We start from the raw sequence: 15551 nt of genomic DNA, 5'->3' as shown, positions 1-15551 counted from the left end.
AGTAGAACAAGTCACAAATTTTAAATACCTTGGTTGTGAAATATCTTTTAATGATGATGACGAGGTGAAGAAGAAGCTTCATCGATTTCAATATATGTGTGGGACAATTCGCCGAACACTGAAAGGAAAAGTAACAGAAGATACTCAACTTAAATTCTATAAGACTATGGCTGTACCAACTTTGCTATATGGAAGTGAGACATGGGTAGATAAAATAAGCTATAGGAATAAAATACAATCATCTGAAATGAGATTCCTAAGATCAGTGAAAGGATATTCCCTAAAAGATAAAATACGAAATGAAGAGATAAGACAAAAATTAAATATATTCTCAATGAATGAAAGAATATTCCAAAACAGGATAAATTGGAAAAACCACGTTCTGAGGATGGATAATGACAGAATCCCAAAACTTGCCCTGGAATACCATCCTACAGGAAGAAGAGATATTGGTCGTCCTATGAAGAGATGGAAGTAAGTAAGTACAAGTATTTCAAAGTTCTTATAAAGGCATATGTGAATAGAACCAATGACTCGACAGTGAAAATATTGCCTGTAAAAATACCAAGTTTAAAAAGATATTGTATGTGTGATTTGCTCTTGAAGACTGTAGGCTCTAGTCATAACATGACGATCTAATGTTTAAATTTGATAATAACATTTGTCTTATTCTTATCACTGGTTCATTCAGATCCACATTCACATTTTACCTTTCCTATATTATGTTACAAGAACGACGCAAACGTCTTAACATCTGTATTTCGTTGGGTTGGAAGTCGAAATGCGTAGTGTTTGAATAGCGTGTTATGTTAGTATTCCCTGCGAGCCGCTAGATGGCAGCACTATGTGCTGTCGCCGCTGCTCTGCGTGCTAAGTGAGGAGAGTTTCCACTATTATCATATTAAGCTATTTGATACAGCTACTTACCTTCAAGCACTCTTTCTCGCTCCTACAGCGTGCTTTAAGAAAACTGCAGACTTATATCAAGTTTCTCTGGATAATGCTGGTCGAGTATTTTTTTTTTTTTTTTTTTTTTACAATTTTCAATGAATTCTCTGTAAAAAAAGTTTTGGTTTTCTGTATGTATGATTCTTTACTCATAATAACCGTAGCATTTCCCTTGTCCGCCTTAGTCAAAATCAAATCATTCTCCTTAATTTTTTGTTTCAATGAACCTATTATTTGGTTGTGATGTGAAGGAACTCCAACTTCGTTGTTACTTATTAAATCAAAAAGTTTTTTCTGAATATTAAATCTAGTCTAAGTTTGGTTCTCGATCAGTAACTTCTGTACTGCATTTTCAGCTTCTGCCATGATCGTAATTGCGTCCTTGAGTTTGAATTGAACGGGCCAATTGAATTTGGGCCCTTTCTCCATAACTCTTACTTCTGACTTATCAAAATGGATCTTGGAAAGATTGATAACAGGATTCTGAAATTCGGAGATGGTTGAATGGGCCCGATTCTTATAAACCGTAGACAAGGGGGATTGTTAAGAATTTTACAAGTTGAAGCATTCAATAGGACAAAATGTTGCACACTTCAAATGGGACAACCAGCCAATCACAACATTTAAAATAGTCAAGACTAATAAGACAACACTTCCAGCAAATCAGACATAAAATAAACTCTTTCAAGTCACATGGTTTTCTCTGTCCAAGCTAATCACCATTTTCCATTTCTATCACAATGTGGCATGCCGTTTTCAAAATTTTGATGCTCAACATTGTCGTACTGACATCTTGAAAACTGCTGGGAGATATACATCATATTGGGTAAACCAACATCTTACACAACTTTCTCTATACTTAGTTCTATTGCTTGACCAAGATTCCCAACGTTTGGTGTCACAGACTGCCATCAATTTAACACAGAGTTCTTACAATGAACTAAATAATGTTTATGATACATTAATAAATACCTGCAGTATTCCTACAATGAAATAAATGATGCTGACAATATATAAATAAATACATAACCTATAACTTTGTGTAAATATTGCCATAAATGCAAAAATTGACTTCACGTGGGGTTGGAATTCTGTACGATTACACAAGTTAGTTTTATGTAAAATAATAACAAAATACGTAATTTGAAAAATATGACTCTTTTAGTTACTGTATTGTATATTCTCCCTGTATCAAAGCTGTTGTATCAAGTCTCATCTCTCTGGGGATACTTGAAGCATTTTGCAATGCCATAATGTAATGACTTCAGAACAATGGCAGATACAAATAAACTCTTCTTCACTCACAACATAAGATGCTTTCAGCAAACCAGAGAAACAAGAGAAAATCTGACCACAGTTGCCAAGCTGTGCTTGTAGAATCCTTTGTATGAATTATTCAATGAGCAATAAATTACATCATCACTCAAACAATACTATTTACAGAAGCCACCGTGACACTGGGATGGATAAGAAACAATCCGAACAGATGGAAGACCTCGTTTGTAATCGAGTCACAGAGATTCAAGCCTACACAACTCCCACTCAATGGAGACACTGCGCTGGACAAGATAACCCTGTTGATCTCCTTACATGAGGACTTCTGGCAATCAGATACAATCCCTAGATGTTTGATGGTTTGGACCTCCACCCCTGCTACATATTAGCCATCTGATACTCTCACAGTGAACCGATAACTTCCTGAGGAGAAGAAGACAGCAGTCACATTCTGACCACAACAGTTCCTCCCAGCCTTACAGACACGTCCACATTCAATCCTTACATGGAAGATGGACTAATTCAACATTAGCGCGTCTCTACCTTAAAGGAGAGTATGAAGTTAGATGTAGTATTTACCTCTCATTCGCACTTGTGTGTCCTGAAATTAGTTTTGTCGTTTTCCACCCTGGTGATGTTGCCTATTACTCCATAATCCAAATGGATAAATCTAATAAAATATTGCACGGACTTATAGAGATTTTTCCTCTCCTTCTAATGATGTCAAATGTAAAATCATAGGTAATTAATACAGCGCCTATTTTTCACAACTAAGTTATTTTGGTGTAAATTTATACTTTTGCAGATAAATAACTTATCACACAATAGATAAAAAACAATAACCAAAACAGATAAAGATTGTTTTGTTGGATTGCCTGATGTTGATACAAAGTACACTCTTTCCCTCGACAACAAATTTGACATTAGAAGAAAGCTATACTTTCTTTAATTAAATACTACTTGAGAACTCTTGGATGGTGTCACATAGAAGTTAGGTAGCGACTAACCTATTTTATTATTGACTGTACGTTGGTGACTAAGCGAGAAGATATGTTTATAAATGTCTGGAATAGTTGTTAAAACAAACCAGAACTTGGTATCAGATAGCATTCTTAAATTATCGCACTTCTACCCAGCTCAACTGTATGTGTTGTTTACCTCACATGTTCCTGATCTTGTCTTCCGACTGGGAAGTGAAAGATGAAGTTCTTCATCACAGCTCTATGTGGAGAGGATGGACAAAATAAATCTGGCCTGGAAAATATTTGTAAGAATGATGCAGAAGTGACCTTTGTTAATGAAAAGGAGAACACCCCATCACAGGAAATGCTGGAAACCATTACTTCGATGCACCAATCTGTTGCTGTCACATGTCTGCTCGTGTGCATCTCTTGCATGTTCTGTCCCAAATACACTGCTGTGCCATTACAGCTGAGCGAATGAGTAAGAGAAGCAGACATGTTTAGTGACCAGTTGAATGCAACACAAAATGGTGCTCACAATAAAAAAGCGTGTTCATTTTTGAGTGTTATGCAAAGCATGAATCGTGGAAAACCTGTGAAAGAACTTTGCGCAGGAGTTTAAGACTGGAAGTGTTTTGGCAAAACCTCCGGCAAAGTCTCCAATGCAAATCTTAGTGAAGAAATGGTGTGAAATGGGCTCAGTAGCGAATAAAAACCATAACTATCCGAAAAGAGTTTGATCATCAGAAAATATTCCGTGAGTGAAGGAAAGCCTGGAACGAAGTCCAACATTATCATAACATCATAACAGGATATCCTAACCAAAGGTCCTAAATATAACTGGATGAACCCTTCAATGCATAATAATTTTGTTACCAATATAGCAGAAGCAGAATTAGTGCTTAACATCCCTTTGGAAAAAAAGGATGAGGCTGGGTATGAAATTACAAGAAAATTGAATAAAATATCATAATGCCGTTCATCTGTGAAAGTGGGAATTAAGAGATCATTGCGTCAAAACATAAAAAAGGACCTGCATCTGTATCCTTACAAATTTACTGTTGTGCATGAGTTAAATTTACATTGACTATTAAGAGCACACATCAATTAATAAAATAGACAATATCTTTTATTGGTGTAGATTTGTTGATGACATTTTCGTCATCATCAACAATAGATCCACAAATGAAACTGATATACTGTATTAGATAAACTCAACACAATAGACCCCATATAAAATTTACCATGAAAACCGAAAACAATCGCAATTTGAACTACTTGGACATAACGATAACTAGACATGAAGACCACCTTTCTTACAGAATATACAGAAAACCCACACATACCTCAAATACAATTAAAATAGATTCCGTTCACCCCAACATACACAAAAGAGCAGCTTATTACAGCATGATACACAGAGCATTCAATATACCATTAACAAAAGAAGATCTAAACAAAGAATTACAACTAATTCACGACGTAGCTAAAAACAATGGATACAAGAAAGAAATTATCAACAAAATCATTCACAAAATAAAATCCCAACCCAAAACCAAACTAAAAAAAGCAGACAAATTCAAGAAAGAGTATGCACTATTCACGTTCAATAATGAACACATATACCCCATAACTAACATTTTTAAAAAACATAACCTAAGAATAGCATTTAGAACTACACACAACAGTACCAACATCATACACAACATCAGGACAATCAACAGCAACAACAAATACAACTACTCAGGGGTATACCGCATCAAATGCAATAACTGTGAGACAAGCTATGTCGGACGCGCCGGTAGAAACTTCCTAACCCGATATAATGAACACATAAACGCGGTAAAACACAATTATTTTTCCTCAATAGGACAACATGTCGCAGACTATAAACACAGTTTCACAAACATCGATAACGACATGCAAATCCTGAACATAAACCCCAAAGGCCCCCTGCTCAACATAACAGAAGAATTTTACATCACTCTAGATCAGTATACCAATCCAAATTACAACATAAATGAAATCACAGAAAAAACTAACATCATCTTCAATACAGTTATCCCCGCCCTAAAAAACTCTTACCTTAAGATAATCGATAAACAGAACGCGACACGTGACAGGAAAACATCTTAACAACACACCCAGCTCCACCCCTACCCCCACAACAGCAACTCTCCCTACCCCTCCTTCCCTTCCCCTCACAGCAGTTAGTATGAGCCCAAGAAGAACACGAAGCAGTACACAACAAGCTCGCATATCAAACACATCTCAGCCACACCAACAACAGTAAGTACATATTCAAATTAGCACACACAACCCTTAGACATTCCTCCAACATAAATATCACTCATAGCTCAATCTTATCTTCCACAGATAAATATAACATCACTGTACAGCTACAAATGGGAAAGGAGCCACTACTTTGAACCCAATGTCACTCAAATTTTATGGACGTCACAGGACAACATGATTTAATTTTAACATAAGGCAACACACACAGCAGAGCTGAACATATTTTAGCGTAATTTTAACCATACGTCTGGCACCTTTTTAAAATTGGAAAGTGTTTTACTCTATGTACATACATGAAGATAAAATCGTTTACTTATACAATTTTACAGCAAACCATATCATTTAAACTCCAGGAACAACAGCTGAGTGTACAACTGTGTAAATAAGACTTGAACACGGGAGTCAGCCAACGAGCAAGACTCGAACGTTCATGTGCATGAAGTGCTCCCATATATTGTATTCATCTTGTACATCTCAGCCATAGACGCCCAAAAGAGTTTCGGTTTACTCGGTCTGCCATCTAGCGGGCCTAGAGTAAAACGGAACTTCGAAATTGACGAGCAGGCAGCCAGATGGCGTAAAATTGAAATGTCTGCACACAGTAGCTGAGGCCATACAATTATTATTATTATTATTATTATCTTGTACATATATATATAAGTTAGTTTTAAGTGAGATATGTTTTATCAACTAATTTTAAGATCTTAAACATACTATTTTAGACATACAATGCATTGTTGTACATAGTGACATATATGCCAGTTCACGTTACAACATGCCTCATTTGGATGTGACCTAATGTTTATTATCGTATGACATTCCTTTGACAATACTATCTTAATCATAGCTTCATCACATAAATATATATGCATGGTTCAGCTGAGGATGACTTTATGTAAAGGGTCGAAACCGGTCCTGTAACATAATAAGTGCAATAAACAAGTATTGATAGGTGGAAATCCTTTCCTATTTCTAATTGTGGAACCGGAATTCATCAGACCATACCACACACTGCCACTGTTTCATGGTCCATTGCTGATGCTTGCAGGCCCATGCATGTTGTTGAGCTCTGTGTTGAGTGTCAGCAAAGGGACACGAGTCGGTCATCGACTGGTGAAGCCTATGCGGTGCAGTTGCCTCCTTACAGTCCTGATAGAAATGGGTTCTTGACTTAACATTCGACTGGGCGGTGATCTGACTCACAGTAGCCCGTCGAATGCCCAGAGTGGTTTTGCGGAGGCAACGTGATGTCCGTTCTTTAAACATATGTGGTCTTCCTGTGCGCCGGTTTACACGGGTGGTAACATTCTCTCTGCGATAATGAAGATCCTCCCTCAACACTGCTGAACTCGAAACCCGAATTGACATGTAATCTCTGCAATGCCATGACCCATGCGCCTTTGATCATCCCATGTTCAAAGTCGGTTAACTCGTGATGTGTTGCCAACTTCACGACACTGATGACAGACTGCACAGCTACACCATAGCTAGCCGCGATGCTCAGGGGTCATACACGCCACATTTTCTAAAGGGACAACCCTTCCCATGACTTTTGGCCACTCAGTGTAAATTAGTAGTAGTTCCTGGCATGATCAAGAGCAATATACCGCTGTAGAGAGGCAGTGGTATAATAAACAAAATTATTATTATTGGTGAAACTCTACAGCTTAACAGTTATCACTTTTATCTAACATCCTTGGTGGTCTGGGTTCAATTCCCAGTACTGCCAGAAATTTAAGACTGGAGGAGTGCTTGTATGTGGTTAAAATGGTACATGCAGCTCAACTCCATTGGAGGTGTGCCTGAAAAAAGCTGCACCACCTTGGGATGAGGACACGAGTTTACTTACTTATTGGCAAAAGAACAAATGAACAAATAAATAACCATTATTACCCATAAGCTACAGATTGAGGTTGATTATTACTTGCCTGCATAAGGTAACATCCAACAAGCACAGCACTACGTGATCGACCAGCTTTGCAGTGCACGTAGACACTTCCACCACTGCCTTCAAACTTGTTAATAAACGCCACACCCTTCAGCAGTTTTTCCTGAGTAGGGGCTGCAAACATATCAACAGTGCTGAGCTGCAGAAACTCTATATTGTTTCTTTCCCAGTCCTAGAAATTAAATACCGTATTTTAACATTTTATCAAGTTTCAATATTAAACAATACTCTCTATCTCTTTTCTTTTTAAGTCACACTGACACAGATAGGTCTTATGGCGACAATGAATAGAAAAGGGATAGCAGTGCGAAGAAAGCAACCATGGCCTTATTTATTGGTGTGAAAATGAGAAACCACAGAAAACCATCTTCAGGGCTGACGACAGTGGGGTTCGAACCCACTATCTCTCGAATGCAAGATGACAGCTACGTGACTTAAACCACGTAGCCACTCATTTGATGGCCAGGGCTCATCACTGGATGGTTCTGAACTGAATATGGTATCGCCTCAACTTACAAGGGTCACTCTAAAACCAATTCTTTTACAAAGTCACTTCTTTTTCTATACCTTTGTTATTATTACGGTATATTGCTACATGCTTTAGGTACGCAATGCCATGTATCTACATAATCTCTGTGTCTTTCAACTGCCTCACTTCTGAGCTGTCATGAGGGAGCCATTTCCAACCATCTTTCTGCAAGGCAAGACCTTCAGTTTACCTATGAGGTGGTAATCAAGACGGAGCCAAACCAGTGCTGAAAGATTGGTATGGCAATATCCATCCCAGTTTTTGGATAGCGTCCTCCGTTTTCTGACTGATATGTTGCCAAGCATCATCGTGCAATAGCAAAAGATTCTACTGATGTAGAGGTATGTTGGGTATTCAGCCCGAAGGCTGGTTTGATCCTCTACAACTCCACCAACAGCTGTCATAGACAGCCTAGGTGTCACTGAAGAGGCATACTAGGGAAGTGAGGAGTGAGGTAGTTTCCCGTTGCTTTCCTCACTGAGCCAGAAGTTGCTATTGCATATCAGTCTGCCAAACCCACTGAAATGCATGCACCAAACGACCCTATGAGCGATATTTTCACACCATTCATAACAGGGACTGGCTGCATAAGTAATGGCATTACTGGCATCGCTCATACCTCGGTCACTTTCATAATGTCAAAGCCAAGCATGAGACTGAGACAGGTCAATGAAAATAACAAATTTATTCTAGCCCATCCCAGAAGACATAGTGCACTGTAAACACTACATCCTGCCAGCAAAGGCATGATGTAGAGGTAGTCAAACACAATTCACTCAAGTGTGAAGTTTCTTGAGGGTTGCTGCATACACCACATATGCATCAGCCATGATGCCCACAAGCAGGAGCCTCTCCAAATCTCAGAATATTTAGCCATTGTTTACCCTGCTGAATATGTCACTTTGATTTATTAATATTTTTTTTCAGAGCAGGGAGTGAATTCACATGATATCACTCCGTTTATTGTCTCTTCATCTTGGGTTCAAAATGATACAGCCATGTTTCATATCTCATAACAATTCTTGAAAGAAAGACACCCCCTACATTCTCGAGCAATGCCATGATTTTGCTGCACACAGTCTTTCTTGCTTCTTAATGGGCAGCTATCAACATCCTCAGAACCCACCCAGTACAAAACATTTTTCAACCCCAGCTGTTTCAGTATTTCCAAGTCCTAGCTGGGGCGACATTTCACTCACAGTAAAACATTTGTTGTCCATAACCACACTATTAATGTGCTGTATGCTGATGAGTATTCGTGAAGCGTGCGGCCTGCCACTGCAAGGAGAATCTTGATCTGCCTATTGTTGTTTGATAATCTCTGTCCTCAGCGATTGACTCTGCTGCAATCAACAGCGTCATCTCCATTCTCCTAGCAGTGCCCAACTTGAATAACTGCTATGAATGCGCCACGCCTGAGAACAGATTGGATTAAATTAGAATAAACACAGTGGTGCTTCTATGTTCTCTATAAATAGGCAGGGAGTAAAAAGGAAATGGCTTTGTAAAAAAATGTGATCCATCCATCCATCCACCCACCCATCACGCCAGTGGCGCGGAATTTCAAGCAAACACAGTCTGCTGGTAAAGTCATGACAACTGTGTTTCGGGATCGAAAATGGGTATTGTTGGTCGACTTTATGCCTGCTGGGACCACAATTAACGCTGACAGGTACTGTGAGACCCTGCAAGAACACAGACGGGCAATTCAGAATTGGAAAAGAGGAATGTTGAGCAAGGGTGTAAACATTCTCCATGAGAACGCTCGCCTGCACATCGCCCATCAAACCATTGCTCTCCTGCAACAGTTTCAGTGGAACATCATCATCCACCCACCCTATAGTCTCAACTTGGCGCCCAGTGACTATCACTTGTTCCCTAAGTTGAAAGAACATTTGGCTGGAAAGCAATTCAGCGATTCACCGACAACGAGGTGAAAGATGAGGTTCACTACTTCCGGAACAGCATGGCGGCGAGCTGGTATGACATGGGCATACAAAAAATGTCACAGCGTCTACAAAAATGCATCGACTGAAATGGTGATTATGTAGAAAATAGCTAAATGTTCAAGCTGTAAAATGATGTAAACCATTGTAGAAATAAACAGGTTTATGTATTTATAAAAAAAATAGGGGACCTTATTTTTGGGATTACCTTCATAGGAAGAGAGAGGGTGAAACCCATTTTCAGCACATAGCTTACTCCTGTCTAATAGCAATAATGGGTCTGCTCAAGGCTTAATGTCCCAATCCAATGGACAAATCACCATCAACAGCGTCATATGTCCTCACTCCATATGAACATAGTGGAGATGTTTGAAATTCAATCCAGGCTTTTGGTACACAATCTAGTGATTAGAAATTGCATACCACACCTTTCTGGCATGAACATGAAAAATGCATTGCCAAAATAATTTCTGCATAATTTAACAATTTAAAGACCATTCTGGTGGGGAAAAAAATATACAGGATGAGCAAAAAATGCAGCACATGGAGGTTGGCATGTGGTTCCTCGTCGAAATTCACAACCAAAATTTATCTTGAGTAACCTTGTCCCACCAATAGGTTTAATAGAAATGTGAATTAAGAAATGGGCTCTGGCAATGCTGTAACGGCATGCAGCATGGTCAATCACAGGTCGCATGAACTCGGCGCTCTGCCAGAGCTGTCTCATTAGCTCAGTGAGACGAGGTAATGCCATAAATGCTAGTTGTGCAGATGCGCCGATGTTCAAGTCGCATTCGCGCCAATATTTTTTTCAGTTAATGTATCAAATCGTATCCAATGTACACCTCCACTATGCAATACACTATGTTCTGACTTACCACTACAGTTACCTTTATTTGAACATTCAAACATAACATGAACTTCTTACGGACATAAACGTCCACTTTGTTTAGTCCATGGCATAAATAAAGCCAATACGTGGAACATAATAGTGGATACAGTAACATCGTCTCTATCCAATGCGAAGCCAATACGTGGAACATAATAGTGGATACAGTAACATAGTCTCTATCCAATGCAGTACAAGGAAACACAATACAGTACAATAAGTAGGCTACACTGGACTGCCCATTATGCTACGCACAATAATTCCATAGTGTACATGTGACGTCCAGTCTTAACTTCACAGAGCCGGTACGTACACACAACGTTCACTTCACAGCAGATATTCAAAGCGACCACTTTGCATTTGCAAACAGTTCACCACTCGCTGGAGCATACTTTGCTAGACCCTACGCAACACACCTGCATACACCATTGCCGATGCAGCAAGCACGCGAGCTATTAGGTCTTGTACATCCATGGGTGGAGTACTATAAACATGTTGCTTTATGTGTCTCCACAAATAAAAATCTAGTGGATTAAGGTTCGGAGAACGTGGAGGCTAGAACATTGGACCTCCACGACCAATCCATTTCCCTGAAAAGGCTTCATTTAACCAGTTATGCACAGTCATTCCAAAGTGTGGTGGTGCAGCATCATGCTGAAACCATAGCTATCGCCAAACACCAAGTGGAACGTTTTCTAAAGCGTCAGGCAAAGTATTGCCCAAAAACGTATGATAGCGGGGTGCATTCAACTTGTCCGGCAATAGGTAAGGGACTAAAAGCACTCCTCCAACTATTCCAGCCCATAGGTTTATGCCAAAGCGTGCCTGAAAGCCACGTACATGGGTGACATAGAGGTTGTGGTCAGACTAATAATGGCTGTTGTGATGGTTGAAAGTACCTTCCCGAGTGAAGCTACATTCGCCACTCCATATCACATTCTTTATAAAATGTTCTTTATCTTCAACTTGTCGCAAAAGCCATTCACAGAACTGTACTCGTTGAATGCAGTCTTCAGGCCGCTGGTGTTGAGTTAACGTGTAATGATATGGAGGCAGTTTTTTGTCGTGCAACGCATCAACAACCAGTGTTTGAGATACCTAGAACTGCCTTGCAATATCACGGGTCCTTCATTGAATGGCTTCAAGAATGTCGTCCTCTGTTTATGGAGTACGTCTAGTCCTTATACGACCTCTGTCCACTACTTGTAGATGAAGATTACCGGTTTCCCACAGGCGTTGCTCAAGGCAACGAAAAACATTCTTCTCGGGATGGCGTCTTTGAGGGTACCGTGCTGCATACTCACGAGCAGCAGCAGAAGCTTGGTTATAGAATGCACCCAACACAAAAAGTATATCGACATATTCGCTGTTTGTGTACTTCATCAGAAAGCCGCCCTACATGCACTTGACAGGACCCGTTATGGTTGTGCACTGTGTGGTTAGTCAACTCATGCATTCAGTTGAATGGATCACACTGTCATGTGTTTGACTATTGTCATGTGACAACCAAATGTCATGCTTACAAACGCAATTACACGACCGGAACTAGGGACCTGATGTCACACACACGAAAGAATAAAAACCTGACGTAGATTTGAGCCGTACCTCCATGGTACGGTGGAGGTGGTGGTGGTGGTGATTTTTATTTTAAGAGAAAGTACAATGTGGTAATCATCCTCTCTGAACAAATTAGTGGAAAAGAAATTTAAAATATAAAACAAAATTATTTATTGAACAAAGGAATTTGGAAACACAGTACAAAATAAAACAAAAAAACTATTATAGAATTAGGCCAAAAATATTACTAATGAATCAAAAGGGAACGTACGTCCCCTGAGCAACAGTACACTTGTAATTTATATACCCTTGATAAGTCCACTGTTGCACATAAAGCAGATGACGAGATCAGCAGTAGTCACGTCATCGGCTAGTACGCGTTCGAGTGTTTCCTGCAGGCTGAGGCTCCGTCTTAGGCCAGAGAGATCGGTGCACTCTGCGAGGATGTGGGCCACGGTGAAGTCGGCACCACAAGAACACACTGGGAGGGTCTTCCCTCTTTAGGAGATAAGAGTGCGTGGATCGTAAATGACCTATCCTCACCTGCACAATACTATGGCCTCTCTCCGTGAAGGTCGGAAAGAGGACCACCACACAGTAGTTGTCTTCTTAATTGCTCTTAGCTTGTTGGGAGTTCGGATATCTAGCCACTCCGATTCCCAGGGCGCCAAGATGGTTTGACGTAGGTGAGAACAAATATCCTTAGCAAGTACAATGACTGGTCTTGGAGGTACAAGTACAGCTTCCTATGCAGCTTCATCCGCAAGTTCGTTTCCCGCAATCCCAACGTGGCTTGGAAGCCACGCAAAAGTGATTCTGGAGCCAGCATCCCTTAACCTGGCTAGAAGGTCATGTATCTGCTGTACCAGTGGGTGTTGCGAGAAACAGGTTTCAATAGACTGCAAAGAGCTTAACGAATCGGTACACATAAGAAAGTGGCTTCTTTCATCACGCAGTGCAAACTGAGAGCCTCTAAGATGGCGTAAAGCTCTGCAGTATACACGCTACATACTTTAGGAAGCGAGATCTTCGTGCTTATATCATCAATGACGAAAGAGCAACCAACATTATCTCCGATTTTAGAACCATCCATGAAGATTTGTCTCGCAGCCGGATATTGGTGAACAAAGTCCTGGAAATACCTCCGATAAACAGAGGAATCCGGGTTCACCTTGGGTCCACAGAGCAGATATAGACGTCTATCCAGTCGCGGAACCAACCATGGAGGTACCTCACTAAGAGTTCGTTCAAGACAACCACCGATATCAATGTTCAAATCCTGACACAAGCTCTCCATACGAAACCCAACCGGCCGTGTGGCATTCGGCCGGTCTTGGCACCGCTGGTACGATAGATGCATTGATAGCTTGGATGTAGCGGCATTTCACGAATTTTTGCAGCCTACGTGAGGAGTAACTGCTGCCTCCTTATCCGTAAAGGTGGAACTCCCACTTCAGCAAGTAGGCTGGGAATGGGGCTAGTACGGAAAGCACCCGTTGCCAGAATACTGTCTAAAAGGCTCAGCGTAGATTTTGATGCTGAGCCATAAGCCGCACTTCCATAGTCAATTCGGGAGAGGACTGTCGCCGTGTAAAATCGTAGCAGTACCACACGGTCAGCCCCCCACGAAGTGCTGCTGAGAAACTTAAGCATGTCAAGTCTCTTCATGCAGGCAACCTTCAACTGACGGATGTGGGGCTGCCACGTAAGTCTCTTATCAAAATGGAGACCCAGGAATCTGCAGGTGTCAACCACTGGTAAAACACTGTTTCGCAGGCGGAGCTCTGGTTCGGGATGCACTGGCCGACGTCGACAGAAGTGTACAACTGAGGTTTTCACTGCTGAAAATCGAAAACCATGTTGCAGGGCCATCTGTCGACTCAGTTCATAGCTTGCTGTAGCTGTCTCTCAGCAAATGCCACCCTTCCGCAGCTGTAATGTAGAGCTAAATCGTCTACATACAGCGATGGAACGACTGCGGGCCCAGCAGCGGCAACTATGCCGTTGATGGTGATTGCGAACAGCGTGACGCTCAGTACAGATCCGAGGTACTCCATTTTCCTGAACGTAATATTGAGAAAATGCATTCCCTACTCGGACTCGAAAGAGACGGAGGGACATGAAGTTCTCAATAAACGTTGCCAAATTTCCCCGAAATCCCCAGTGGTGTAGAGTGGAGAGAATCCCATATCGCCAGGTAGTGCCGTAAGCTTTCTCCAGGTCAAAAAACATGGCGACCAGGTGTTCCTTCCGGAGAAAGGCCTCCTGAATGGTGCTCTCCAGTCTGACCAGATGATCAGTGGCAGACCGATGAGAGCGAAAACTACACTGGTAGTTAGACAAGAGACCCTCCTTTTCCATGGCCCACACAAGACGCCGGTTAACCATCCTTTCAAATAGCTTACAGAGGCCATTTGTAAGGGATATTGGCCTACAACTATACAGAAGTTTTGGATCTTTACCTGGCTTGGGAATTGGTATAATAATTCCCTCATGCCACTGAGATGGAAACACACCCTCACTCCATATTCTGTTGAATAGGGCGAGGATATCCTTGAGACATCTGTCACTCAAATGCTTAAGCATTTAATTATGGATTTTGTCCGGTGTAGGAGACGTATCTCTGCATAGCGCGAGTGCACTCCGCAACTTCCACTCCGTGAAGGGCACATTGTAGGGATGTGAAGCACTAGAGGCAAAAGAAATATGCGTGCTTCTGCTTCGCGCTTAATTGGAAGGAATGCAGGGTCGTGTCTCCTAGAGCTGGACGTATCTGCGAAATGTGACATGATGTGGTCTGCAATGACTGAAGGAATCGTAACTATATCTCCATTAATGGAGATTCCGGGTACTGAGAGCACATTCAGTACTCCAATAATACGGCGGAGTTTTGTCCACACCTATGATGACGGAGTATGTGCCGTGATGGATGACACATACTTTTTCCACAAAGATTTCTTACTTTCTCCAATCAAAAAACGGGCCTTCACGCGCAGACGCTTAAATGTGATATGATTGGCCATCATAGGATTCCGACGATAATGCTCAAAAGCCCGTCAGCGATCACGTATGGCTGCTGCAATTTCATCCATCCACCATGGAACCTGTTTCCGGCGACAAATACTGGAGGAGGAAACAGCAGCAGCAGCAGAAGCAGCCAAAATTTCAGTAGTAATGGAAGAAACGTGGTCGTCAACAGACT

At 41.0% G+C, this 15551-nt stretch overlaps 1 protein-coding gene across 2 annotated transcripts in view; it reads right to left on the bottom strand.

The window, feature by feature from the left end:
* LOC136882181 (phosphatidylglycerophosphatase and protein-tyrosine phosphatase 1) overlaps nucleotides 1-15551 on the bottom strand; it is a 69289-nt gene that overhangs the window by 14889 nt on the left and 38849 nt on the right. For both annotated transcript variants that reach the window (XM_067154737.2, XM_067154747.2), the window contains one exon: nucleotides 7409-7600. In XM_067154737.2, the coding sequence (XP_067010838.1) occupies nucleotides 7409-7600 (192 nt within the window). The remainder of the gene's footprint in view (nucleotides 1-7408; nucleotides 7601-15551) is intronic.

This window comes from Anabrus simplex, chromosome 1 (assembly GCF_040414725.1).
Source record: "Anabrus simplex isolate iqAnaSimp1 chromosome 1, ASM4041472v1, whole genome shotgun sequence".
NCBI classification, from domain to species: Eukaryota; Metazoa; Arthropoda; class Insecta; order Orthoptera; family Tettigoniidae; genus Anabrus; species Anabrus simplex.
The sequence above is the reverse complement of the archived record's forward strand: the minus strand, read 5'-3'. Positions and strand labels throughout refer to the sequence as shown.